Source organism: Cyrtonyx montezumae, unplaced genomic scaffold, assembly GCF_038088225.1.
Source record: "Cyrtonyx montezumae isolate F1298 unplaced genomic scaffold, pur_monq_1.0 scaffold_44, whole genome shotgun sequence".
Lineage (NCBI taxonomy): Eukaryota > Metazoa > Chordata > Aves > Galliformes > Odontophoridae > Cyrtonyx > Cyrtonyx montezumae.
The window spans coordinates 1,431,216-1,458,003 of NW_027072050.1; the positions used below are offsets into that span (position 1 = coordinate 1,431,216).

General features: G+C 42.7%; 1 protein-coding gene across 1 annotated transcript in view; it reads left to right on the forward strand.

The window, feature by feature from the left end:
• The first annotated feature begins 7,593 nt into the window (after positions 1-7,593).
• The window catches only part of CERS4 (ceramide synthase 4), a 49,829-nt gene continuing 30,634 nt past the window's right edge, over positions 7,594-26,788 (forward strand). Inside the window, exon 1 of the mRNA XM_065747297.1 lies at positions 7,594-7,632. Coding sequence (XP_065603369.1) covers positions 7,613-7,632 — 20 coding nt within the window. The 5' untranslated portion in view covers positions 7,594-7,612. The remainder of the gene's footprint in view (positions 7,633-26,788) is intronic.

Genomic DNA, 26,788 nt, shown 5'->3' on the forward strand with positions numbered 1-26,788 from the left:
CACGCTATTTTCCATGCCATAATCCATTAATATGTGCATAAATGGAGTTTGATCATACCAAGAGATGAGTGTGCATGTGCTTTGGTTTTCCACACGAGGGTGCTGTTCACACTGACACAGACACAGTCGGGTTTTCCAGCGCATGACAACCAGCGATTGCAGGCAAATTGACCTTTGGGTCCGGTCAGAGCCTTAGGCAGACAAGTTGAACAGAATTTCAGAGGATGACTCTTCCATGGGCTGTCACTAGAGGATTTTTTGGACATCTGAACACAGTACTGTTCACCCCACATCGAGCATTTGGTGGAAGACTACATTCAAAATAGCAGTTGTTTTTTAGTCACAGACATATAGTAATATAAATAATAACCTCAAATGAGATCAGCAGCCTATGTTCTAAAGTTATTTTTAAGTACTTCCTAATTGTTTCATGAAACAACTCGAAGATGCCTGATATTTAGAGATGGTGCGTGCTTCCTTGCATTAGACAGTGTACATCCCCCAAATGAACTGATACCCTTTAAGTGGTTAAGATAGCACTCACTTCCATTGGAATTAGAGGCACTCATAGCCACAGTTTAAATATAAATGACAAGACCTGCGCAGGTCATGTCCCTGTGCACTAGGCCAGGACTCATCAACAAGGCTGTGCGTCCTGAATTGCTTTGCTGCATGGAAATTTTCAGGTTTGTGATGTGCTTTGCTGCTTCTGTGCTGGTTACTTTGGTGATTAAGCAGAAACTGCTGCTCCTGAGTGGTATGACTAATATTACAACTCTGTAACAGAGGAAGTCAAGATGCTTTTGTTTCAGTCCTTGCATACACCAAAACGAGCAGATTCATTCTTATGGAAGGCCAAGTCCATTTTCGTTCAAAGTCAATGGGAGTTCTTCACAGATATCAGTGGGCTTTGGATCAGGTCCAGAGAAGCTGGGTTTATAAATACAGACACTGCAAGCCAAGCACTGTATTAAACTGATTTTGGTGATGTCATACAACCAGCTACAGGAATACTAATGTATGTAGGAGCACTGGGGTTCCAAAAAGGGAATATGACACAGCCAAAGATTCCTAACGTTATTATAACTTCAGGGCTGGAACTCTTTTTGTAAATATTCACCAATTTATTTACCCATATGATAGAGCAACCCAGTTACTGCAACAGAAACTAGTTTCAAGCCATCAGTCTGCTTCAAGCTTGATTCTGTCTTGTTTGATTGGAACTGAGCATGTGAAATACAATGTGTAAGAGAGAAAACTGTAAGAAGTGACTATATTTATTTTCAAATTGTTGACAGTACTATCAAGATAGGTATTTATAACTATGCTTATCATATCCATCCTGGCTACAGCTTTAGAAAAGCCTGGAAATAACAAGCTGATGGAAAGTGTTTTAGTAAGATGAGAGAACAGTCTTAAGTGCTCCAAGAATGCATTATAGCACACTGGCAAACAAGAATAGTACACATGATCTGTACTCCCAAGACTTGAAAGCAAGAATGATGGGATGGAAATTTTTTTTTGCCTACGTAATGTAGGAAGACAGAACAGATAGTCCTTGCTTTCCTATTTTTATTTTTGTTTTTGTTTTTATTTTTATTTATTTTTATCTTGATTTTTATTTTTTCTGTCCTTAAAATCTACCCAGCTATACTGCAGTGATTCCAAAGCTGTCCACTGTCTCAGCACTTCCTCTTTGCTTTGACTTGTCCCATCAAGAACTTGAAATAACATGTAGTACCCAAACCACTTGTTCTCCACATAAAGGGCAGCTGCAGTTTACTGGGGGACTTTATTCCTCCTCCTTTTTTTCTGCATTTATGAAGAAAATACTGGGTTCAACTAATCACGCTCATTGTTGGCAAGATCAGGAAGCATGAGACTCAGGATGAAGATTCCAACTATGCATTCGTTTTTTCATTCACTCACGAAAACTGCATATATATTAACAGTCTAATTCAGTAGCTCTATATTCTCACTCTGACAGCAATAAATGGCACCATGCAATCAGCAGTCATACAGTAACAGAGAATATAAGGTCTTTGGCATCTCTGTTCTGGTGCTATGCCATTCTGTTAATAGGGTTGCTGTGGCACATATGTCATACTATACATGTCCTAGCACAGTTGTCCCTTCCAGCTGACTCCTGCTTCTCTTGTTAGGAAGAACTTCTCGGAAAGAGGGGTCAGGCATTGGAAAAGGCTGGTGGTGGAGTCACTATCCCAAAGCTGTTCAAGAAAAGATACCTGTGGGCAATTAGGCTTTTAGAGGGCATGATGGAGATGGGTTGGTGACTGGACTAGATGATCTTAGTGATCTTTTCCAGCCTTCTGTAATATCCATTTGACTCTTCCTGGAGATATTTATGCTGTCAGGGGTAAGACATAACAGGCCACATTTTCCATTAATATCTTAACACGCATGGGCCTTCCTGTAACAGCCCTGTCACCTCCTCAGTGCTTTAGTCCTGCCAAGGCTCAGACTGCAGGGTCACCAGGACCAGCCTGCCCTCACTTGCCGGTGCCCCCAAACCCTCTTCATAGAATCACAGAATGGTTTTGTTTGGAAAGGACCTCATAGTCCCCCCAACCCCCACTGTGCTATGGGCTGGATGTCCCCCAGCTCCAGTTGCCCAGGGCACATCCATGGGCTAGAGCACATCCAGGGGTGGGGCACCCACAGATCTGGGCAGTGCTGGGGCCTCACTGTCCTCTGAAGAATTTTTTCCATACATTTAACCTAAATCTCCCCTCTTTTAGTTCAAAAACTATTTCCCCTTGTTCTATTGCAGTCAGCATAAAAAGCAGCTTGTTCCTTTACTCCCTTTAGGAACTAGAAGGCCGCAGTGAAGTCTCCCCCGTTCCTAGCAGCCACCAAAGCCTTCTAGCCTGAAGGACACCATTCCTAAGCTGCGGGTGGGCCGCGGGCCTCAGCCCTAACCCGGTCCTCCCCTCCGCGCGGGGAGCAGCGCCCGGCCCGGCCCCGCCCCGGGGCGCGCACAGCCCGGACGCCGAGCGGGTCTCCAGGGAGGCCGGGTCGGCGCCGCCCTGGAGGACAGAGGTGTCCGGGGCAGCAGCCCCGGGGAGGCGGAGGTGAGGGGCCAGAGCGTGGCAGCGCGGGGAGGCGGAGAGCCGGCGGCTGCGAGGAGACATCGAGGTCAGGGAGCGGAGGAGCGGGGGCTGTGGGGAGGGAAGGCGGTGCCCTCGGAGGGGCTGCGGGGGCGCGGGGTCCGCCGGGATGCTTGTTGTGTGGAGCGGCCGCGCGGATCTGCGTCCTAGCTGCTGCCGCGGGATAGAGCGGTGATGGCCGGCCTGGCTGGCGATCGGGAGGAGAAGAGCTATCCGTCGCGCCGCTCCTCTGCACGGGGTGAGAATTCCGCGAGCACAGCGAGGCAGAATGGGATGAGTACAGAAGGCGCGGGTGACACCGAGCTGCGTTTGTGGTGAGGATGATCGGAACTCCGGTCCGAACGGTTCTACTGCAAAAACCCTTCGGGTAGGCATATGCGGTGCTGCGCTCCGACCACTTCGCATAGAAGAATGATGAAATGGAAGAACCATTTCTTTCCTTGCTGGTAATGACAACTGCTCCCGGATAAGAGGAAGTACTGTATTGCTGTTCCCACTTCTGGAATCATTTGAAGCAGTGGATTTTAGGAGGCACTGGCAGTTGAATGAGGGAAAAGTTAGGTGTCAGAGAGTGAGGTGAATGCTTCCAGGTTAGATACTGATAAATAATTTGAATTAAGACTTCTGAGTTTTAGCTGGCAAAGTTTAAAAATGCTTGTTGACTTACTTATGCTATTTGTCTGCATCTAAAAGTAAAATGTTCTTGTTTTGCAAGTTTATGATGAAGTTCCATTTATAAATTTTGTGAAAGTCAGATTGAAGATTTGTTTGAAGGGACAAATGTGGGGACTGTGTCCTCCAGAGGAGCCAGTCTCCCTTCTGACTGACCAGGGACAACTGCAAGATGTGAAAATGTGCTGATGACTCATCTGCCTTCAAGCTCAGCTTTATTGAGGTATTCAAAAGAGTTACAGAAACTTACAATCACAGAGGAGCCTTTTCCCCATTTCTCCTGAAAAAAAAAAAAAGCTTTTATGTTGTTAACCCAAGGCTGTATGCTGGAAGATTACAGACAGAGCAGTCGGTCAGGTGCTCGTACCGGTGAAGAAGCTGGCAAAACTGAACCATGCATCTGATATTAAGCTGTCTAGAATCAAGACGACTATTGAGGAATACCTGTTCTGGATTATTAACTGTTACAAACTGGTGAAATTAATGTGAAATATTAATTTTATTAATCTAATTCCCCTCATGTGTTGGGATTGAAGAGATAAGAAGAGAGACTTCTCTGATTGTTGTTTCCAAGCAGGAAGGAGAGCAAATACATACAGTGAAAAATGATAATTATATTATTATTCCATTATAGTCCACCTAAGCCCACAGAAACTAGGTTTATTTTTGCAGTCTATCAGTCTGTTAATTCCGAGGGACTCAGCTTCTCTCTTCAGATAAGTCAAGGATTAGGTTCCTGCTACAAAATCCACAGGCTGTGGTTGAGAAACAATTGCTATATTTCTGCTCTAACCAAAATAAAAAATGTTTCTTCTGAGTGGGTGCCCCTTCCCCTTATTTTTAGAGTGTTTCTAAAGGAGTCTCTAACCCATGAAGCAATAAAGACAAATGGTGCTGCTTAGTGTCATCTAAGCTATCCACTCTTCCAAGTTCACCTGGGGATGCTCACTAACGTCTGAAATCAGAAGCTCAGTGGCTCTGTCCTTGTGCAGACATCACCAGAGACTTAACATTTCAGTTTAATACTTGCTTTTCTTGCAGAAATAGGACTGATGAAAGCATCTTTTTAAAACTCCCTTCTCCTCAACTTGAGCAAGTTCTTTTTCTCCTCATGAAGGAGAACCAGCTTGATGGAAGGCATTTTCATTCCAGTTCTGAAATTTACTTGTAGTTTGCTGAAATCCTTTTGAATGCAGAACTTTAATAGTGTTTGGTCTGGAATCACAACAATGACCAGGCTTTTATAGACCTGGTGCTGTCCAGTAAACATGGGACTTACTTTATGAAGTGTTCCTGCAACTGTGAGTTCTTCTGAAAGACAGCTGATTTTGATCTTTTATTATATTCATGAGCCCAAATAGGGTCAGGAGAGAAAAAGGTGTCAGGATGGAATGTCTGATAGCTTTCTGTCCTTTGAGATAGATATCCCTCTTATTACAATTTGAATTGTTTTTGTGTTTATGGACTCACAAATGGTTTGAGTTGGAAGAGACCTTTACAGATAATCATGTCCAATCACCCTGCTGTGGCATCTTTCACTAGATCAGCTTGCACAGGCCCATGTCCCACATGGCACATAAAAATTGTTGATCTACAGCTTCTTTGGACAACCTGTTCCAGTGCCTCACCACTCTCATAATGAACAGTTTCTTCATTGTATGTAATCTAAATTTACTCTTTCAATTCTTTCAGTTCAAAACTAATGCCTCTTCTCTTGTCACTACTTGCCTTTGTAAGAAGTTGCTGTTGGCATTCTGGGCTTGCAGGTGCAAGCTGCCTTGTGTCCAGCTTTTCATTCACTGGGACCTTGAAGTCCTTCTTCACAGGGCTTCTGTCAATCCATCCATCCCCTAGTCTGTGCTGACATTTGAGATTGCTCCAACCCAGGTGCAGCACCTTGCACTTGGCATCATTGAACTTTATGAGTTCTTAAGCCTGTCAAATTCCCTCTGGGTGGCGTCCATTCTGTCCAATATGACTGCATGACTCAGCTTGGTGTCATCCTCAGACTTGCTGAGGTGTGCTCACTCCCATTTCTGTGTTGTTAATGAAGATATTAAACAGCACCAGACCCTATTGGGAGCTCTGTGGGACATCACTTATCTCTAATCTCCACATAGATATCTAGCCATTGACCACAGGTTTTTGACTGCAGCTATCCAGCCAATTCCTTATCCACTGTACAGTCCACCCTTCAAATTCACCTCTCTAATTCAGAGACAAGGATGTTGTGTGGGGTCATGTTAAAGGCCTTATAGAACTCCAGGTAGATGACATTTATCTCCCTTCCCATGTCCACTGATGCATTCACTCCATCATAGAAGGCCTCCAGATTGGTCAGACATGGTCACGTGACTGATGAAGTCATGCTGGCTCAGATCTCTTCCCTTGTCTATGCTTTGCCATAACATAGCTTCCAGGAGGATCTGTGCCACAATCTTCCGAGGTACAGAGGAGAGGCTGACTGTTTTGTAATTCCTTGGATCTTCCCTTCTAACCTTTTTAAAATGGGAGCATTTTTTTCCTTTTTCCAGTCGCTGGGGCTTCACCACTCAGCTATGACTGGTTCACGTGTTGATCTACAATATCGTAGATTTGAGAGCACTTATAATATGTAAAGGAAGACCTGAAAATATATTGCTGTCTGTAGCAGGATATTTTGACTGCACTTATTACCATACAGATGGGGAACTTCATTCTTTTGTATGTACAGCTCCTTAGGTGTTTATAACAGGACATCAACAGATGCCTTCAAGAGAGATCAAAGGGCATTTTGTTGGCAGAATAGCCAATGAATGTCTGATTGTTATCTGAAGGTTTCTGAGAAGGTTCTGAATCCTCAAGCCCTAAGTTTTTAGTAACATTGTGTTGCAAGCAGAAGTAAAGATCATCAGCAATGCTAGAGCAGAAGCTTAAATAAATATCTAGAAACTTGAAAACCTAAGTGAATGTTAGTTCATCAGTCCTCAAACAAATTTTACCTGATCTTCATTTGAAAATCACTTTCTAGAATGAGCAAAAAGGAATAAACCACAACCATGTCGTACGGACAATTCCAGCTCTGTTAAGAGCTGTTCTCCCAGATCTCATATTTAGATTTACCTCAAGGCAGCAGTTCAAAGATGAAGATGAAGAAGATGCATTTTTAATTCCTTTAACAGATGTATCATTTTTCTTACTAATTCTCTTTCTTCCTGAAACAGAAATGCAATTAAGCTAGGACACATTAGCCAGTAACTACTTTGTTAATTGCTTGTAGTGTTTTCTTTTTTGTTTCTAATTGTTGACAAAGCTTTGGGAAAACTGACTTCAGAGAAGCTTCTGCACAATAAAGACTACATCTGTTTTTGTATGTTTGATGGTGAAAAGCTCTAACAAAAATTAAATATTATGTAAAGGCAAGAAAATTAGCAATGTTTTCTAAATTTTTATTCTACATTATAACAACAGTTCCTGAAATGCTCGAATAACTTGTAATATCCATGAAAAGCTTTTTGAGATTAATTTGCTTTTTGGCTCATAGATTTTGACAGATTTTTCATCCTCTTTCTAAAATTCAGATTGGATGTTATCATGTACTGTACATGTTTCTTTCAGGTCAAAGATGAGTAAAGGAAAATTTTATCAGCTTCCCATTCACCTCTATTAGAAATCCAAGATAAATACAGAGTATTTTATGTGATGTGAAGCTGCAGATTCGTGCAAGTTAGTTGAATTTACTTTGGGCCATGTATATACATACTTTGCAATTCCTTCTTCTTTTTTTATTTTTATTTTTTTTGCAGATTACTCTTCAATAAAGACTTGATGACATGAATCTGGAAATTACAAGGTATGGTGTTGCAGTTGGAGATTTGGAGTTCAGGGAAGGTGTTTTCTGCAGCAGCTTGAGCTGCATTCATGTAGAGAAGTGAACACTTCTGCCCTGCCAGGCCACTTGTGCTTGTCTTCCCTACCTTTTGGTTCATCAGAACGAATGATTTTGAAGCTAGATAGTAAAGCACTCTCATGAACTGGTATGAGGTGAAATTACTAAAAGCAGAAAGAATAAGGGTTCTAACTGAAATAATTTTCTCAGCCTGACTCACCACATGTCCACTCAAGCTGCTGTGCTAAGTACAAGGAGGTTATAGCACTGGAGTGGTTGTGCTGCTTAGGGATGTGTGGAGACCAGGACCTAGTTGAGTTGGCATTATTGGTTTTCCCTGTCTGTGTGTTATCTGAAACCAGTGACAGCAGGGGAGTCCCTTCACTCTGAAAAGAGCAGCACTTTCATTTCAAGGGAGGTGGTGAATCTCTTCCACACGTTAAAATCAAAGAATCATATTGGTTGGAAAAGAACTCCTAAGGTCCAGCCCTTAACCTGGCACTGCCAGCTCCATCAAGAAACCATGTCTGTAAGCACCACATCTCCATGTGTTTTAAATATCTTGAGGAATGGTGACTCAACTATGAGAGCTTCTCCAAAAGTAATGCCTTCTAATTTATGGTGTTGTCCCATGATGTCAGAGGCAGATGTTTGTGAGATGGCAGTAGAGGTTGAACCTTCCCACCAATATCCTGTTACATTTTCTTGCTGTGTGACAGATAGCAGCAAAGGGGCAGTCTGACAGAATGAGTCTGACGTGAATGTGTAGATGAAGCAAGGGATTTTTTTTCCACTTGGATTCCTCCACGTGGAAAAAATAGCACCTTTGTTGGCACTTGCTTGAATATGTATGGAGACCAACCAGTGGATATAAGCACAATGGGACTGCTTGGGCAATATTTTCCTGGCAATGTCACCACCATAGTAGATGTGAAACAGTGGGTCACCTCTACTTATGCAGTTTTTTACAAGTTCAGCATGTAGGCTTATTCTTCACTGGTGAAAATGCATAGGTAATATGGTGACTACATTGAAAAAATAGTGTTTTGTAGCTGAGAACTTGCCTTATCAATAGAGTAATTGTGCTCTTTGTAGTTGCTTTATTTTCCATGGAAATAAATAGGAGGCATTACTTTTGAAATGACCTGCATACTTCCCTGGAAATCTTCTTTACAATCCTTTCAGTAAAATGTTTTTTTTCCTGATACCCAACCTAAATGTCCCCTGGTGCAAATTCAGGCCATTTCATCTTGTCTCATCTCTTGTTGCCTGGGAGAAGAGACCAACACTCTTCCCTCCCTTTGAGATAGTTGTAGAATTGAGAGAATCACTGAGAAAATTGCAAAGGAAACCCTCCCTCACTGTCGTCATCTGTACTTCAGTCTGGCTGTGTTCAGGTGAAAGCAAACTTAGAAAGTCTCTAAGGACCAACATCTGTAAAATAAATAGTTAGTCTTGATTTTCTGTACTGGAAGCTCTAACTAACATGTTTGTTCTCTGAAGACTGCATAAATCTCAGCTCTCTGAAAGATATTTTTTGTTGTTGTTTGTTTATTGTTTTTTAAATTTGAATGCTTTAGGTACATCCAAGCATTTCTGTGTCATAACAAGTTCACACTAAAATCCAATGCAAACAGGAGAGCAGTTTTGATCTGATTCTACTTCAGCTGTGAAGACAGAGACTGTTGATAAGAACAAAATTGTAACGAGATTTCTGGTTTCAGGATCATTTATTGAACTATGAGTTTTATCTCCTGCTTGTACTGCTGATATCCATTCCAACTTTCTTCCCTGTAGCAAGAAAACACATATGTTCACCTGAGGGCAAAGGGGAAGGCAAGAGTTGTTATCTGATACAAGAATTTACTTAAAAACAGATTGTGTAATTATTTCTTAACAGTAAACAATTAATGAATTAACTGAGCATTTCAGACACACCTGTAGTGTAACATGTCACAGGTGTAGAATTTATGCCGCTATTGACATTGCAATGCGGTGCACTGCAGGCTGTGTTGTAAAAGTTCCAGATAGCTCAGTCTTTGGATCTGGAGGACATCTGATGAACAAGTGTATAGAAAGCTCTGCCAAGAGCTGGAGCACTGCATCCTTCCCAGCAGGATATAAAGCACAGGCAGTGCAGTCTTGTTTCATTACATAACACCAGTCAGTTTCAGGAGATGTTACTTATCCCAGGCTGATGTCTGTTGCAAGGCTGCCATGAAGGGCTAAGCTGTGCAACCCAGTGCACTCCACCAGAACATCACTGGTGTCTGAAAAGGAAGACAGCTACTCTTCCTGGACCTAGTGATGCCAGTGCCCTTGTTCCATGTCTTTAACTACTGTTGTCTTTGAAATAAAGGCTTTCATTTTATTGTGGGTACCTATTCTATGCATATATTAGCCTTTAGGATGGCTATATCAAAATTTGATACTTAATTCCAATGGCATTTCATGGTAGGGTCTTCTAAAGAGGAATTAAATGTTCTTCCCAGTTTTGAAAATCTACTGAAGGCTGTTCTGTTGAGGCTAATTTCTGTAGGTGCTTTTTTTTACTGCAGAGCACACCTCAGCATGGCTTGTCCATAATTACATAGCTTTGTCGAGGACCCTGTGAGTGTTTTCCATTCCTTTTAAAAATATGCACTGGTTTTAGTTAATCCAATTAATTTGAAAAAATTGGAAAGTATGGTTTAAGAGGACCAACTGTGGTAATCCTGTTAACTTCAAGTTACATTCATTTTCTTTTTTAAACTGGTTTTGGAAACATCGAGTCTCTTTACTTTAAAAGTCTGTTTCAAAAACCAAGAATCTCTTCAAATGTTTATGAGATAACTGTGCAGATGGCAGCTGAAAGGAGTATGGCATACACTTTCCAGCAGAATGAGCACCAGTGGGCACTGGGTCAAAATAAGGAAAAAAATCTTGAAAGAGGGAAACAGGCTCTGCTCAGATTTGTTTTGTTGGTTCTTTTTTGGTAATAAGTGTTATTTTTACCCGTTGGGTTACTGTCTGAGTTTTCTGGGGGAGCTACTTCCTTATTATCTGTCTGCCTTTGTACATGTATAAAAGATAGACTGATTCTTGAGGATTTGAAAGACGGTATGTCAGAGACTGTGTTTAGTATTTTTGAAGAAAAAATCAGAAGATTTTATCTGTTTAGAGATGATACTGAAGTGAAACCATAAATTCAGAAATCCTGAAAAGATGATTGTTACAGGATTTTTCTTGCAAAGTTATTTTCCCCTAGTAATTACATTGATATGTGGTGAACTGAAGAAAGGAGAAAATGACCCTGAGATCTGTATTTTAAAAATAAAAAATTTAAAAGCCTGAGCTCAGCCAGCATGGATTAGGGCAGTGCTCTGACAGCCAAAGACATTAACTTTGTGCAGGGAGGCCAGTATATCTGTGGCTGCCACCCAGGCCTGGGCTCCGTTTGCTCATTCAGGCTCTGTATCCAGTACAGGTGTGATTGTCTCAGCTCAGGCAGGGCTGGACTGATGACTACAGGGAAGGCAGATTGATAGATTTATTGTAGAGCAAATGTTGAGTGGGAGAAATATGGCATCTGAGTCTTCTATCACAGTTCCATCACATCTGCAGTGTAGAACAGGGACTTAGCAGAGCAGGGGCAGAAGCTGTTGCTTATGGAGGAACTGTTAATAACAGAGAGAAGGCCACCTAGGCTAAATAGTCTGAAAGAATCTCTGTGCATTTGGTGGGATTTCTCATGAAAATGATCCCATCATACATCAAATTCAGAAAGCAGGATGATAAAATTGCTGGATACATAGTGCAATGCAGTCGCAACATGAAGTGATAAATAATTGAGTGGCCCATAATGATATTTTTATGTAGTAGGTAAAGCACAACAGGGAACAGTTCTTCGTGATGTTGGATACTCTTCCAGATAAAGCGTGAAGAAGGAGAATCACTGTTGAAAGAAGTTGAGACATTTACATTCTGCATTTAAGTTGTCAGTGCATTGATATACACATATGTTTTAATAAGCATAAGAACATGTTAGATTGCATTACTGCTTAAGAAGTGATTGATCAGAGTACGATCACCGGAAATATAAGATTGTTCTCAGATAAAATTGTAAGTTTTCTGTTTCGAAATTTGAAAAAAAATAATAAAAACGTATTGAAAGCTTATCAGTTAAAGAATCTTAATTTTAAAGTAATTACATTTCATTTTTCTCTCTTAAGCTTTGAAGTTGCCTCGGGAGTTTGTGGGAACAAATAACCTGGGAAACTGATGGAACTGTTGATACTGAAATTCAGAGCCAGCTGGTAGAAAGCCTGTGCGTTCCCAGAATGAGGGAGGAGAATGGAGATTATGTGAAGAGTCATGATCTGCATCTGTAGGTGTGCCAAGGTGTTAAGTAGGATACTTCCCTCAGACTCGTGCAAACAAACTCATCTAGTGTGGAATGATTGATAAGCACTTTTGCAGTCTACACTGGCATTCAAGATGATCCAGTTCCACTTTGATGTTTCATTGTTGTTTCTTTGTCTTTCCATTTTCTTATTTATCGCAATATATTCTCTCATTTTGACCTAAGATTGTTCAGCAGTTCTGTGCTTTAGCTAGGTGAATGTTCATTGTTGTTGGTATGATGAATTAGAAACAAATATCTAGGGGAATTTCTTATTTGTGGGATACTGAAGGATAACCCAAGGCTTGACTCATTGTAGGGGCTGACTTTACAAATGAGGAGCAATTGGTGACACTTCTGCCAGCAGGAAACCAGGTGCTCTGGGTGATAGGAGGGATAAAGAGCTTCTGACTGCTGCGAACTGCAGAACCAAGTGTGTGGTAGCAGGACAGACAAGGAAAGGCCCACCTGGAACAGAACAGAAAGCCTTGCCAAGGGTGATTTCTAGAGGAGAAACTAGACCTGAACCAGATGGCTAATTAGGCATATTTATGCTTTGAAAGGGCTGAAAATCAGGTGACATGTTGGAGAAGTGCTATGTTGTTACATGAGCTTATATGAAAAAGACTTTATTGAGAGCTGTGCTGGGTTTTAATTCTGCCTTTCCCATCCTGACTTAGAAATTGTATTATTATTTTACGCTCAGTAAGTTTGCAGATGACACAAAGCTGGGAGGATGTGTCAAACTGCCTGAGGGTAGGGAGGCCCTTCAGAGGGATTTGGATAGGCTGAACAGCTGGGCTGAGCAAAATGGGATGAGGTTCAATAAGACCAAGTGCCGGGTCCTGCACTTTGGCCACAATAACCCCATGCAATGCTATAGGCTTGGGGCAGAATGGCTTGAAGAATGTAGAGAGGAAAAGGACCTGGGGGTGTTGGTTGATGCTCGGCTCAACATGAGCCGGCAGTGTGCCCAGGTGGCCAAGAAGGCCAGCAGCATCCTGGCCTGTATTAGAAATAGTGTAGCCAGCAGGAGCAGGGAGGTGATCATCCCCCTGTACTCAGCTCTGGTACGGCCGCACCTCGAGTACTGTGTTCAGTTTTGGGCCCCTCACTACAAGAAGGACATTGAGGCCCTGGAGTGTGTTCAGAGAAGGGCAACAAAACTGGGGAGGGGTCTGGAGCACAAGTCTTATGAGGAGCGGCTGAGGGAGCTGGGATTGTTCAGTCTGGAGAAGAGGAGGCTCAGAGGAGACCTTATTGCACTCTCCCACTTCCTGAAGGGGGGTTGTGGTGAGGAGGGGGTGGGCCTCTTCTCCCTGATAAGTAATGACAGGACGAGAGGGAATGGCCACAAGTTGCGCCGGGGAAGATTTAGATTAGACCTGAGGAAGCATTTCTTTTCTGAAAGAGTGGTCAGGCACTGGAATGGCCTGCCTAGGGAGGTGGTTGAGGCACCATCCCTAGCGCTGTTCAAGAAGCGTTTAGATGAGGTGCTGAAGGACTTAATTTAGTAGTTGGGTAGAGATAGTGATAGGAGGATGGTTGGACTAGATGATCTTATAGGTCCTTTCCAACCTTATGAACTTATGAACTTATGAACTTATTTCAGTTTATACAGCAGGAAAATTTCCTAACATTTATGACTGCATCAAAAAGTTTTAAGATGTGATTTAAATAAGGCCTAAGACTTGGAAAATTGAACCTACTCCCCACTACGTTATTTTCACAGGTTTTCATTTAGTTCACTGGTTGGAATTAAATATTTTGAGGTCCAGAAACAGGGATATTGATAAGCAGTTGAAAAATCAGTGGAAAAGATGGAGTATTTAAGAAAGATATGAACATGCAGTTCCTGTTTCTGCAAGCATCTGAACTTCCATGCGCTGATTGGAAGAGCAGAACTTAGAACTTGCCTTTGGAAAGAGGGTTTTTTTTAATTATTTATTTATTTATTTTTAGGATTTCCTGTAATTATTGTTTTTCATGCCTAAAGTTTTGAGGTTTATTCAGTGTAGATTCTCACAATGTATAATTCCTTTTTTTTTTTTTTTTTTCTCCCTCAGAAATCCCTACTTGCTTTTACAGTCTTTGGGGATACATAGCATTTCTGTTTTGAGGGTTTTATGACAGATATTTACAGTCTCTTAACTCAGTTTAAAAGAAAGTTCTCACTAAGACTTGCTTTGCCTAGTTCTGTTTGTTATTGATGCATTGAGAGAAAGGAAATGAGCAGTTAAGGTTGAATTAAACATCCTCTTGATTTCTTTATGTGATCTCACTGTAGCCTGAACCCAATGACTTGGTTCTCTTCCTCAGCTCGATCAGTCTGCAGAGAGGCTGGAGAAATAACAGGCATTTGAAAAAAGAAAGAATAAACTGCTAAGTAGCTGACCTGGATTTTATAAGTTCCTCCTCCTTGCATCTTATATTTGTATGCTTTCAAGGAACACAGAGATGATAATACATGCTTCTGTACTTGTGGGGACATTCTGACTGGTTCTGAATGGTAAAAGGGAGCATTTCATTTAATAATAGAGGAGTCTGAAGATCTTCAGCTTTTGTCTGCTGTTTTTCACACAGGTTTCTCAAGACAGAACTTTATATTTTTGTGACTTGTTTGACTAACGGCTGCTGTGGTTTCACCCAAGTTTCTTCAGCTTTAATAGAGAAGCATCTTTAGGGGTCTGGAGGAGCAGAAACAGTCATGGCATTTCTATTTCTAAGTGTGCTTATACGGATGACAAGCTGGGGTGAGCATGAAATTTTGATGGAGCTCAAACATAGAATGCAATTATTAAGAAGGTGGAAATGGGGACAGCTGGCCAGGAGGAATAGAGAAGTATTGTCCAAGCTTGCAAGAATTAAGGTAGGAAAGCAAAAGTTGAGCTTGAGTGAGGGATGTGAAGGGCTTCTGTAAGCAAATGGAAGGCTGAGAAAAATATGGACTCACTATTCTAAGCACTTCTTACCAAAGAGTGGAGAAGCCAGAGGTACTTACTGTCTTTTCTGGCCTTGTTTTTCACTAGTACAATAAAATCAAAGGATCTTACCCATCCCCCTCAGGAAGGGATAATAGAGTGAGAAGAGCTGTGTAATTTGCACTCTGACGTGGCTGTCTGATGGCATCCTGAATGCTGTGCTGTCGACCTGGCAGTCTACCTGGGAGTCAAGCACTCAGCAGTCAGAGCAGCAGCCAAGAAGCTGACAGAAGGTATGGAAGTTAATAAGTAATTTATGCTGGGTAAGGACAAGAGCTGTTCCTTGAAGATTTGGGTAAACAAGTTTGTAGTTTTCCTAGACTTTGAATTGTAGCTTCCAGCATTTCTTAGGGTTTTTTATGCTTTTTCTGGGACAGGGGACTCCCAGAAGTGGATATTAAAGAAACTTTTTGCCTTTAAACAGAGTGGCACGTGCCCAGCCCATGCTAAACCATGAGTCAGGTCTAAAGTTGGTGAAAACTGGGAGGTCTACGTAGCAAAGCAGAACAACCCAGCTCTCAGAGGGCTGAAAAGAGATGTTTTCTATATTATGGAGGCAAACTTTGTTATTCTGCTTTTAAATCTAGGAATGAAGAATCAAGCTTCTGTTGGACTAGTAGTGGAGGTAAACAGCCATATTTCATTGAAAATTATGAATCGCAAAATGAATTTATTCTTGTATGAGATGATTTGGTAGGAAATGTCAACTGGCAGATCAAAATGTTGGATGTTGAGGATAAACAGTCACTGGTGGAGACGCCAGCTTCCAAAGGACAAGATGTGGAGAACAAAGTCTGGGTGAGGAGGGTAAGCCTGGGAGAATTTAGTGCTGACCGATACAGAATGGAAAAAGATTTTTTTTTTTCATCTCTAATATGGGTTGAAAAACAGTCTTATTTCACACGAAAAACAAAGTGGAGATTCTACCAGAACCTGAGGACAAGAATCATAAGAGAAAAAGATGAGAATGCTGGGAAACAGAGGAGATAATATACTTTTCCAAGAGAAGTTCAAAGAAATTGAGGTGTATAGGGTGGTGGTTTTCCAAGGAAAGTTACACTGACAAAATGAGAAGACAGTCCAAGAGAGTGAAAGCTAATAGACAGTGGACTGTTACTACAAGGAAAGATTTTGGATGTGTTTTGACATCAAAGGATGTTCTTAGAAAGATATTTTTCTTAACTGATAAGTTTCAGCTGTGTTCCTTTGACACTGGCTGTCTGTGGTTAAACCTGTATAAGAAAATCTTTAAATTAAAATGGAGAAGAACTAACACAAGAACAGGGAAAGAGCAATATTAGGCAAAGGAAATACTGATAAGGTGAGATCAGAAGACAGGCATATCCCCAGGGGTGAGGAAATGTAAATGAGCATATCAAAGCTGGGATGAAATTTGAAAAGGTTAATGCTTTCCTTTCAAGAGACTGGAATTGGATAATCAGTGTCTCAGCATGCTGAAAATAATGGTGCATGTAACTTAAGAATTTTGGAGCAATTTTTTTTTTTATCTATACATTTTACCTCATTGACAATACATAATAACATGTTAGATGGAAAAATCATCCAACCAACTGATTAACTAGCCATTAGGGTGTCCAGCCTTTTGGCTTGCCCGGGCTGCACTGAGTGAAGGGGAATTATCTTGGGTCACATGTATGTATGTCACTCCAAAAGTAATGTCTCCTATTTATTTTTGTGGAAAGTATCTACAGTATTGTATATGTATCTACAGTAGATATAAAGAGCACGGTAACATTTTCTGTTATAGGTTCATAGGTTCATAAGGTTGGAAAGGACCTACAAGATCATCTAGTCCAACCATCCTCCTATCACCATCCCTACCCACTGAACTACTAAATCAAATCCCTCAGCACCTCATCTAAATGCTTCTTGAACAGCGCTAGGGACGGTGCCTCAACCACCTCCCTAGGCAGGCCATTCCAGTGCCTGACCACTCTTTCAGAGAAAAAATGTTTCCTCAGGTCTCATCTAAATCTTCCCCGGCGCAACTTGTGGCCATTCCCTCTCGTCCTGTCATTACTTATCAGGGAGAAGAGGCCCACCCCCTCCTCACCACAACCTCCCTTCAGGAAGTGGGAGAGTGCAATAAGGTCTCCTCTGAGCCTCCTCTTCTCCAGACTAAACCATCCCAGCTCCCTCAGCCGCTCCTCATAAGACTTGTGCTCCAGACCCCTCCCCAGTTTTGTTGCCCTTCTCTGAACACACTCCAGGGCCTCAATGTCCTTCTTGTAGTGAGGGGCCCAAAACTGAACACAGTACTCGAGGTGCGGCTGTAAAGAGCAAATTCTCATCTGCAAAACTCTGTTTCTCAACATACTCACTGCCAGTAGCTGTGCATTTCTTCCAGCAAGGAACAAGAGGTGCATTGCCACACTTGTAACAGTCTGCCCCATAGAAGTGAGCCACTGTTGCAGACACTGCTGCTGAAGCATGCCAAGCCCCTGCAGTGTGCTGTATCCACTGGTTCTTCTCCATAAGCATTCAGTGTTAAAAGATGTCAATGGGTGCTATTTTTTCCACAAGGAGGAATTCAATTTCACCCCTTTGTTTCATCCACACATCCACCTCAGACTCATTTTGTCAGACTGTCCCTCTGCTGCCATTTGTCACACACAACAAAATGTAACAGGATATCAGTGGGAAGGTTCAACCTCTACTGCCATTCCACCAACATCTGCCTCTGAGCCAACACGATGAAATAGGAAGCATAATTTGTAGAGCAGCCTTCATAAAATATGCCATATAGTTAATGCATCTAAGTAAAAAACCTTTAAGTGTTTTTTTTTTAATTAAGAAAAACAGCAATATAAATCTAGTGAAATTTGAGCTTGTTTTTGTGAAACTAATGCATTGGTCTAGGTTAGTGGAAGTGACTGCAATGAGTGAGGTCTCAAGGTGTTTGTTAGTGATTTTTGATAGTTTTATTCTTCCTGTGCTTCATCCTTGAAAACAGTTACTAACAGTTGTACGTACTGCCAAAAAGCAATGTCATGAATACGCCATGTCTGTGAAAGGAGAGATATTTCTCTCTGCTAGGAGAGAGCTTTTAAACATCTGATAAAGAGACAAGATCACATTTTAGATTGCAACTCTATGCATTCCATTTGAAAATTTGCAAGAAGTATATTTATGTCAATTGAATACTGAGTCACAAATAAACCAGAACACTGATTATTTTTTTGGCACTCTTAAACTATTTGCAAATTCCTTTATCAAAGAGGGGAGCAAGAGTGCTCACAAGACTGTGTTCAGATGGTGAATCAAAATCTATAAATTTCTTTGCTATAACTGGACTTGGAGTTTGGGTGGTGCTGAGTGACAGAAGAATAAGGAAAGCCTGTCTGTTTAGCCCTCTGAATTATCAAGGTTTGAAAGACTTTTTTTTTCCAGTTATTTCAGCCATAGCCTCATGCAAAACAAACAAACAAACAAAAAAATACATAAAGCGGTTTGAATTCAGAAGCAATGTAACTGCATCCATATGATGGTGTGATTCCACATTAGTTAATACTTTCCCCTGTGGCACTTCTGTGCTGCTAGTGGTTAATTAAATCCTGGGAAAACTGGTTACACCAGGAAGTCTGCCACAAGAATACCTGTGCTGGTTCTGGCAGTGAGGTAGTCAGCATGATGCTACACTTCAGTTAATTAGACTTGCAGACTTGTGCCTGGCCCAGAGGCACTTTGTGGATGTTTATGTCTGTGGCATTATCCACCCACAAATTTGGCTAATCCATCTTTGGAGAGTGGACCATCTGTGGTATAATCAAGAACTGGAAGGCCTTTGTAGGCTGAGTAAAGAGGAATCAGATTATATTCAATAGTATAAAGGGTAGGGTTGTGTATGTGGGAACTAATGACATAAATTTGTTTTAAAAATGGTGATGATAAAGGTAGACACTTCCTCAGAAGCTAAGAGTGTTAACAGTGTAGTCATGAACAGAAGAATGCACAAAGAGAGATGTTCTGTTTCTTCAGCTGTGGCTTTTTATATTTGGAGATAATTAGAAGCCATACACTTGTTTAGCTGGGACAAGTGAAAGATGAATGAAAAATACTGCTCTTCTATGAACGGTAAGAAGAACTAGTTCATGGGAAAACCCCGTACTGATACAAAGTCAAATGGCAGCGACACTCTTGATTGTAGCCACCAGAGAATGAAGTTTAGGAAGTTTTCAATGTAAGTAATTGCTGCAAAAGCCTCCAACCTTCAATAAGAAGGTTGTTCCCTGTCATAGCAAAAAGCTGAAAGTGGCTCAATGTAGTCAGGGATGTTTCTAAAATTAACTGCTTCCTCGTGTGGAGAAAGGGATGAAACAGGTTAGTGAGTTGCATATCGAAACTTGGAAAGGGGTTGAATTCTGACAGCAGAGACGTAAATCACTCTTACGTATGTGTCCTGGGTTAAGTGCTGTGCAAACGTTAAGGCAGGGGCAGAATGGTTGAGGGAGGGAATGGTGATGAGTCAAAAGACTAATTAAAAACTCCAGTATATTTTTGTATTTATTATTATGGACATTTATACTATTTATACATTGTAATTACCCAGTTCTTTAAGAAGACTTGTCGTTTCTTTCTCTCTCACTCCTATTTCACATACACAAAATTATATGAGTATTCATGTACTTATATATTAATGCTTAGCTTGGGAATAGATTCTGCAAGTGATGCGGGAGAATAACTCTTTGAAGATCTAAGCAACAGTTACACTTTCTGAGTAAACCTGCTTGGCTGTTTTAACTATGAGGCGAGGAGTAACCTTTCTAGCTAGATACTGTGCTGCTTCTCAAACAGTTCTGCTTTCAAAGTGAAACTACAGAAATATGTCCCTGAGGGCTTCAGGCATAGCAATGTTATTAAGCTGCGGCTCAGGTTTCATGGAGCCCAGTTGTGCTGTTCTTTGCTGCAGAGCTTAGATAGTGCCTCACATTCCTTCTGCACAGCACAGCCATTTCTGCTTTTCCAGGAGCAGTTTGATGCAGCTTGGTAGGAGAGATGTTTGTTAATCTAAGGGTTCGGATGGAAATCAAAAGTTAAAAAGAAAAAAAATCAAGAATGGCGAAATGTGGCAATGTCAGTGCAGGAGTCAGGACAGTTGCTTCAAGACATTTTTGTGTTGACTTCCAGGAGCCTTATCAGCTTATATATAGAATGCCTTCCCATGGTATAGGCTCAGTTATGGTCTAAGCCTTCCTCTATGCCCCTTGGCATAATTATGATACTTCACATTTCTTGATTTCATCTTCACATACATATTTTACTATAAACTTAATGCTTTTCCTTCAGTATTTAGTGTTATATTCACTGTCTGTGAAATCTTAATGCTGCTCTACTGTGTGTCACGTATGGGGGAATGTTTTCAGTGTTGTTTTTAACTTTGTTCATGTTGAACTCTCCTCTGTGAAAGAAGCTGTCCTTTTTGTTACTCTTGTACCCGAGCTAGAGATCTCCATCCAAAGTTGCAACTAATAACACAGGATGTTCTGAGAGTCCTAAAGAACTTTGCAAGAAGAAATTGTCTAGTTTATGCTTTTCTGGGTGTGCTTTTTTCAGAATTTACTATAACAGTTCTTTTATAATCCAAAATTTAGCTAAGAGGCAGTTGTCTCTTCTTGGCCACCAGGGCACACTGCTGGCTTGAGGTTACCTGTTAGTCACCAGTACACCAGGTCTTCTCCACAGAGCTCCTTTCCAGCAGGGCAGCCCTCAACCTCAGTGGTTATTCCTCCCCAGTTGTAGAGCTCTGCACTTGCTCTTGTTGAACTTGTTGCTCTTGTAGGGTTGAACTACTGTTGAACTACTGTTGGTCTTGTAGGGTTCCTCTCTGCCCAACTCTCTAGCAAGTCCAGGCCAGATTTGGCAGGCAACTTAAAATCTGTTACATCTTTATTGTTAGGCTCTTAAAACAGAATTTATCTTTATTTTATGTGTCAGTGATCTTTATCCAGAGATTGCACTGAAAGAAGTGGTAATGGAATGGAAAACAGCCTGGAAATGGGATCAAAAGTGCACTTCTCAGAGGCCCAGAAGTTGCACCAGGAAGAAAATGCTTTGTCTGTTGTCAAACTGAAATCAGGCAAAAGTACTGAGTGAATTGTCAGGGTTAGTGAAATTGGGTGCTGAATATCATTCTTGTGGTATTAGCTGTTTCTAAGTAGATTGCTCTGGAAGTAACACATCATAAAATCATAGGGGTTGGAAAGGACCTTGGGATACTAGAACAGATAAAAGGTCACAATGACATTGTTTAATAGAGAAAATTCTGAGCTATGAAACAAGATTTTTCAATATAGTTACTACCATTAGCTGTGCATTTTTTGCCATCAGTGAAAAAGACCTTCATTCCATGCTTGTCAAAATTGTCATGGCCATCCAGCATATGGCTTGTCTTTCACATTGCTGTCACCACTGCTGAAATGCACCACCCATCCCTCTCTGTGTCATATCCACTGGTTCATCTCCATAAACATTCAGCAAGCATCCATGAATGTCACTGGGTGCCTTTTTTCCATGTGGAGGTATTCAGTTCCAGTCCTTTGCTTCATACATGCTTCCGCTGTCAGACCCATCCTGTCAGACTGCCCCTCTGCTGCCATCTGTCACATGGCAACAAATGTAATGGGATACTGTAGGGAAGGGTCAGCCTCTACTGCTAAACCACCAACACACATCTCTGCTGTTGTATGCTAACATCATAAAATAGGAGGCCTTACTTTTGGAGCAGCCTTCATACTTCTGGATACAGCTTTACTGCAAGTCAGGCTCTTGATTTTTAGGAGTTGTTTCAGTCTTGTCTATTTAGATATCAAATGCTGAAATGAGTAAATGCATGATAAATGCATTTTTAGTATGTTTTCCTTTTTTTATTTTTTGATTGAAAAGGGTAAAGCATTTTCCTGCTTTGTATATCTTAAATGCTCAGAAAATTTGCATTCACTTTTTATGTCAAATATATTTGCAATAAGCTTTGTCATCATGGTGAATTAGCTGTGAATGTTCTAGGAGAAATGAGAGTCAGTGTGAAGTCCTGTTCTTCCCTGTTATAATGAGACCAAAAAACACATTGAGATCAATCACAGCATCACAGGGATTCATGGAATCATAGAATGGCCTGGGTTAAAAAGGACCATAATGATCATCTAGTTTCAACCCCCACACCATGTGCAGGGCCGACAACCACTAGACCAGTGCCACATCCAGCCTGGGCTTGAATGCCTCCAGGGATGGGGCATCCAGGACCTCCCTGGGCAACCTGTTCCAGTGCACCAGCACCCTCTATGTGAAAACATTCCTCCTAATCTCTAACCTAAACCTCCCCTGTCTCAGTTTAAAACCATTCTCCCTCGTCCTATCACTATCCACCCTCGTAAACAGGCATTCCCCGTCCTGTTTATACACTGCCTTCAAGCACTGGAAGACCACAATGAGGTCTCCCTGGAGCCTTCTCTTCTCTAAGCTGAACAAGCCCAGTTCCCTCAACCTTTCCTCACAGGAGAGGTGCTCCAGCCTTCTGATCATCTTAGTGTCCCTCCTCTGGACCTGCTCCAAGAGCTCCACATCCTTCCTGTACTGTGGCCCCCAGGCCTGGATGCAGTACTCCAGATGGGGTCTCACAAGAGCTGAGTAGAGGGGGACAATCCCCTCCCTCTCCCTGCTGGCTACCCCTTTTTTAATGCAGCCCAGAACACAGTTGGCCTTCAGGGCTGCAGGCACACACTGCCAGGTCATGTCCAGCTTCTCGTCCACCAGGACCCCCAATACTTCTCCTCCTGGCTGCTCTCAAAGAGATCTTCCCCCAGTTTGTATAAATACATGGGGTTGCCCCAACCCAAGTGCAGCACCCTGCACTTGGCCTTATTGAACCTCATCAGGTTTTCATGGGCCCACTTCTCCAGCTTGTCCAGGTTCCTCTGAATGGCTTTCCTTCCTTCCAGTGTATCGACTGCACACTCAGCTTTGTATCATCCACAAACTTGCTGAGAGTGCATTCAATGCCATCATCTGTGTCATTGATGAAGATGTTGAAGAGCACCAGTCCCATGACCGACCCCTGAGGGACACCGCTCGTGACCGGCCTCCACCCTGACACAGAACCACCTATCACAACCCTTTGGCTGCGTCCAGCCAGCCAATTCCTAATCCATTAAACTGTCCATTCTTCAAATCCACACCTCTCCAATTTAGAGAGAGGGACGTAGTGAGGGACCGTGTCAAAGGCTTTGCAGAAGTCCACGTAGATGACATCCATTGCCCTTCCCCCATCCACCAAAGCCGTCACTCCATCATAGAAGGCCACCAGATTGGTCAGGCAAGATCTGCCCTTGGTGAAGCCATGCTGGCTGTCTCAAATCACCTCTTTGTCTCATATGTGCCTTAGCATAGCTTCTAGGAGGATCTGTTCCATGATCTTCCCAGGCACAGTGGTGAGGCTCACCGGACTGTAGTTCCTCAGGTCTTCCTTTCTCCCCTTCTTAAAAATGGGAGTCATATTTCCGTTTTTCCAGTCTCCAGAGACTTCACCAGACAGACAGGATTTTTCAAATATGACGGAGAGTGGCTCAGCAACCGCATCAGCCATCTCCTTCAGAACCCTAGGATGGATGCCATCCGGTCCCATGGACTTATACACGTTCAGTTTCATGAAGAGGACTCGGACTTGTTCCACCATTACAGTGTGACAGAAACCACTCTGCACACCCTCACCTAGAGGCTCATGGTCCTGGCAGACATGAGAAGACTGAGGCAAAGCACTCATTGAGCACCTCAGCTTTTTCTGTGTCTGAGGAATCCAGCTCTCCATTACCTTTCATAAGGGGGGGAACACTCTCCTTGGCCTGTCTCCTCCTGCCTATCTACCTGTAGAACCCCTTGTTATCTTTCACATCCCTCACCAAGTTCAGCTCCATCTGCATCTTGGTTTTCCTAGTTCTATCTCTACACACATGGACAACAGCCCTGTATTCCTCCCAGGCTACACAACCCTGCCTCCACTTCCTGTACATTTCCCTCTTTTCCCTCAGTTTAAGCTGCAGGTCCTCGCACAGCCATGATGGTCACCTGCCTGCCCTGCTCGACTTCTTCTGCTGGGGTATGGAGAGCCGTTGCACTCTCAAAAGGGTGTCCTTAAAGAGCTGCAAGCTCTGTTCTGCACCCATGCCCTTAAGGACAGTTTCCCAGGGGATCCCACTTGAGCAGCCAGAAGTTTGCTCTCCTGAAGCACAGGGTCCTAGCTCTGCTTTTTGCCAGGTCCACATTCCTCCAGATCACAAACTCCACCAAGGCATGGTCACTGCAGCCCAGGCTGCCTCCAATCTTAACCCCTGTAATGCTCTCCTCCACATTTGTGAGGACCAGGTCCAGTAGGGCTTCACCTCGGGTCGGTCTATCTATTACCTGCAACAGGAAGTTGTCCTCAACAGACTCCAGGAATCTCCTGGATTGTCTGCCACCCGCAGAAGAAACAACCTGGATGTCTGTTCCATCAACTACCCATCCCAGTCCCCTGAAGTCTTTTATGATAGTCCTCACACTTTTCTCAGTGACTTCATCACTGCCAGCCTGAACTATCAATAAGGGGTTATAATCCAAAGGGCGAATCAGTCTAGGAAGTTTCCTAGAAATGTCGCTGACCCGTGCCCCAGGGAGGCAGCACACCTCCCTGCGGGTAGGGTCAGGCGGACATAAAGGGCCATCCATTCCTCTCAGAAGGAAGTCACCTATGACAACTGCCCTTCTGTCCTTCTGGGTGGAGGCAGTCTTGAGGCATGGGGCCGGGGGCTTCACCCGAGGCATCCTAACAGGTGGTTCTCCCCCCATACCGCCACTCACTTCTCCCTCGAGTTCCAGGGCCTCAAACCTATTTTGCAGAGGCACCTCATCCTCAGCCACCTCACCCTCCAGTTTCCATGCTTCAGATCTGTTGCGTAGAGGCATCTGAGGATCCGAGGTAGGTTGGGATGGGCGTTGCCTGCGTCGCCGAGCTGTTGCCATTCCTCCTCTCCTCTCAAGTTGTCTCTCTCTGCATGACTATGGCAAGGGAGAGGGTCCACTACAGTTTGGGGAGTGCAGTCTCTGTGCCTTTCTTACAGAGAGTCACACCACCGGTCAGTCTCCCGCTCGCACTCTCTGATGGTTCTTAATCTCTCTACCTCCTCCCTAAGCTCCACCACCAGGTTGAGCAGCTCATCCACCTGCTCATACCTCACACAGGTGGTATCCTTCCCATCCTCTCCTGGCAGCAGCAGGCTTTGGCACTCCCTGCAGCCAGAGACCTGAACTGCTGCACTTCTTGGAAGGTCCTCCATCTGGGTCAATACAGTCTTCTTGAGGCAAGCTCGCCATCTGGTAGAGGCCATGTTTGAACCTGTCACCTCAGGGTCTGTCAGTAGGAGAACTGGATTGCATGAGGCCTTAAAGATCATCTAGTCCAATCCTTTGCTAAAGCAGTTCCCTACAATATGTCATACAGATAGACGTCCAGACAAGTCTTGAATATCTCCATAGGAGGAGACTTTGACACCCCTGTAGGCATTCTGTTCCTGTGCTCCATCACCCTTACTGTGAAGTTCTTCCGCGTGTTAGTACAGAATTTCCTGTGTTCAAGTTTTAGGCCATTACTCCTTTCCTATTGCTATGCACCACTGAGAAGAGCCTGGCTCATCCATTTGCCTCTTGTCTCCCTTTATATTGGGAGGTATGTTATGTATATATATCTATACGGATATACACATGTATGTACATATATATGTATTTATACATTTATTGGATCCACCCTCAGTCTTCTTTTCCCCAGGCTGAATAGACCCAGGTTACTGTGCCTTTCCTCATACGGGAAATGCTCCTTGTCCTTCTGGGACATCATCCTTTATCATCTTTGTGGCCCTCTGCTGGACTTCTTCTAGGAGATCCCTCTATTTTTAGAAATTGGAAGCCCAGAAGTGGACACAGTGGTCTAAATGTGGCCTCCCCAGGGCAGAGCAGAGAGGACCACCTCCCTTGCCCTACTGGCCATGCTCTTTTTATTGCACCTCAGGATCCCATTGGCCTTCTTGGCCACCAGTGTACGCAGTGTGGCTCATGACCAACCTGTTGTCCACCAGGACCCCCAGTTCCTTCTCTGCTGTGCTCACTTTCAGCACGTCGTCCCCTACCCTGTGCTGATGCTTGCAGTTATTCCTCCCCAGGATCAAGACGCTATGCTTGCTCCTGTTAAACCTCATCAGGTTTCTCCCTGCTGAACTCTCCAATAATGAAGTCCAGATCGAGAAGAAAGTTTGTGCTTCAGACTGTGTATCCCTCAGACTCTACAGAATTCTGGAATAAACCTGATCTTCAGTTTAGCTAACAAAGCATCTATTCAAAAATTGAAGATATCTTCAAAGGCAAATGTATGATTCATTTTCAACCTGTTATGCACTTCTTGCAGAAAATGGGCCAGAGTTTGGCCCTCCTCTGGATCATACGTTTTACGATAATCAGGTCTGAATCTATCTTACCACATAGATTCTTCCTTGGATGCACTTTCCTTAATTATTGAAAGTAGAAGATAAGCCTTTTTTTTCTTCCTTTTTTAAGGGAAAACTTCAGAATAATAGTAATTACAGTGCAAATGAAATTGCAGTGTGCAAATAGATACAAATAAATACAAAAGATCAGAGGCTAGATAGTACAGATATTGTACATATAGAGGAGAAATCTGAAAGGTAAGGATATGTACATATAGAGGAGTGCTGATAGC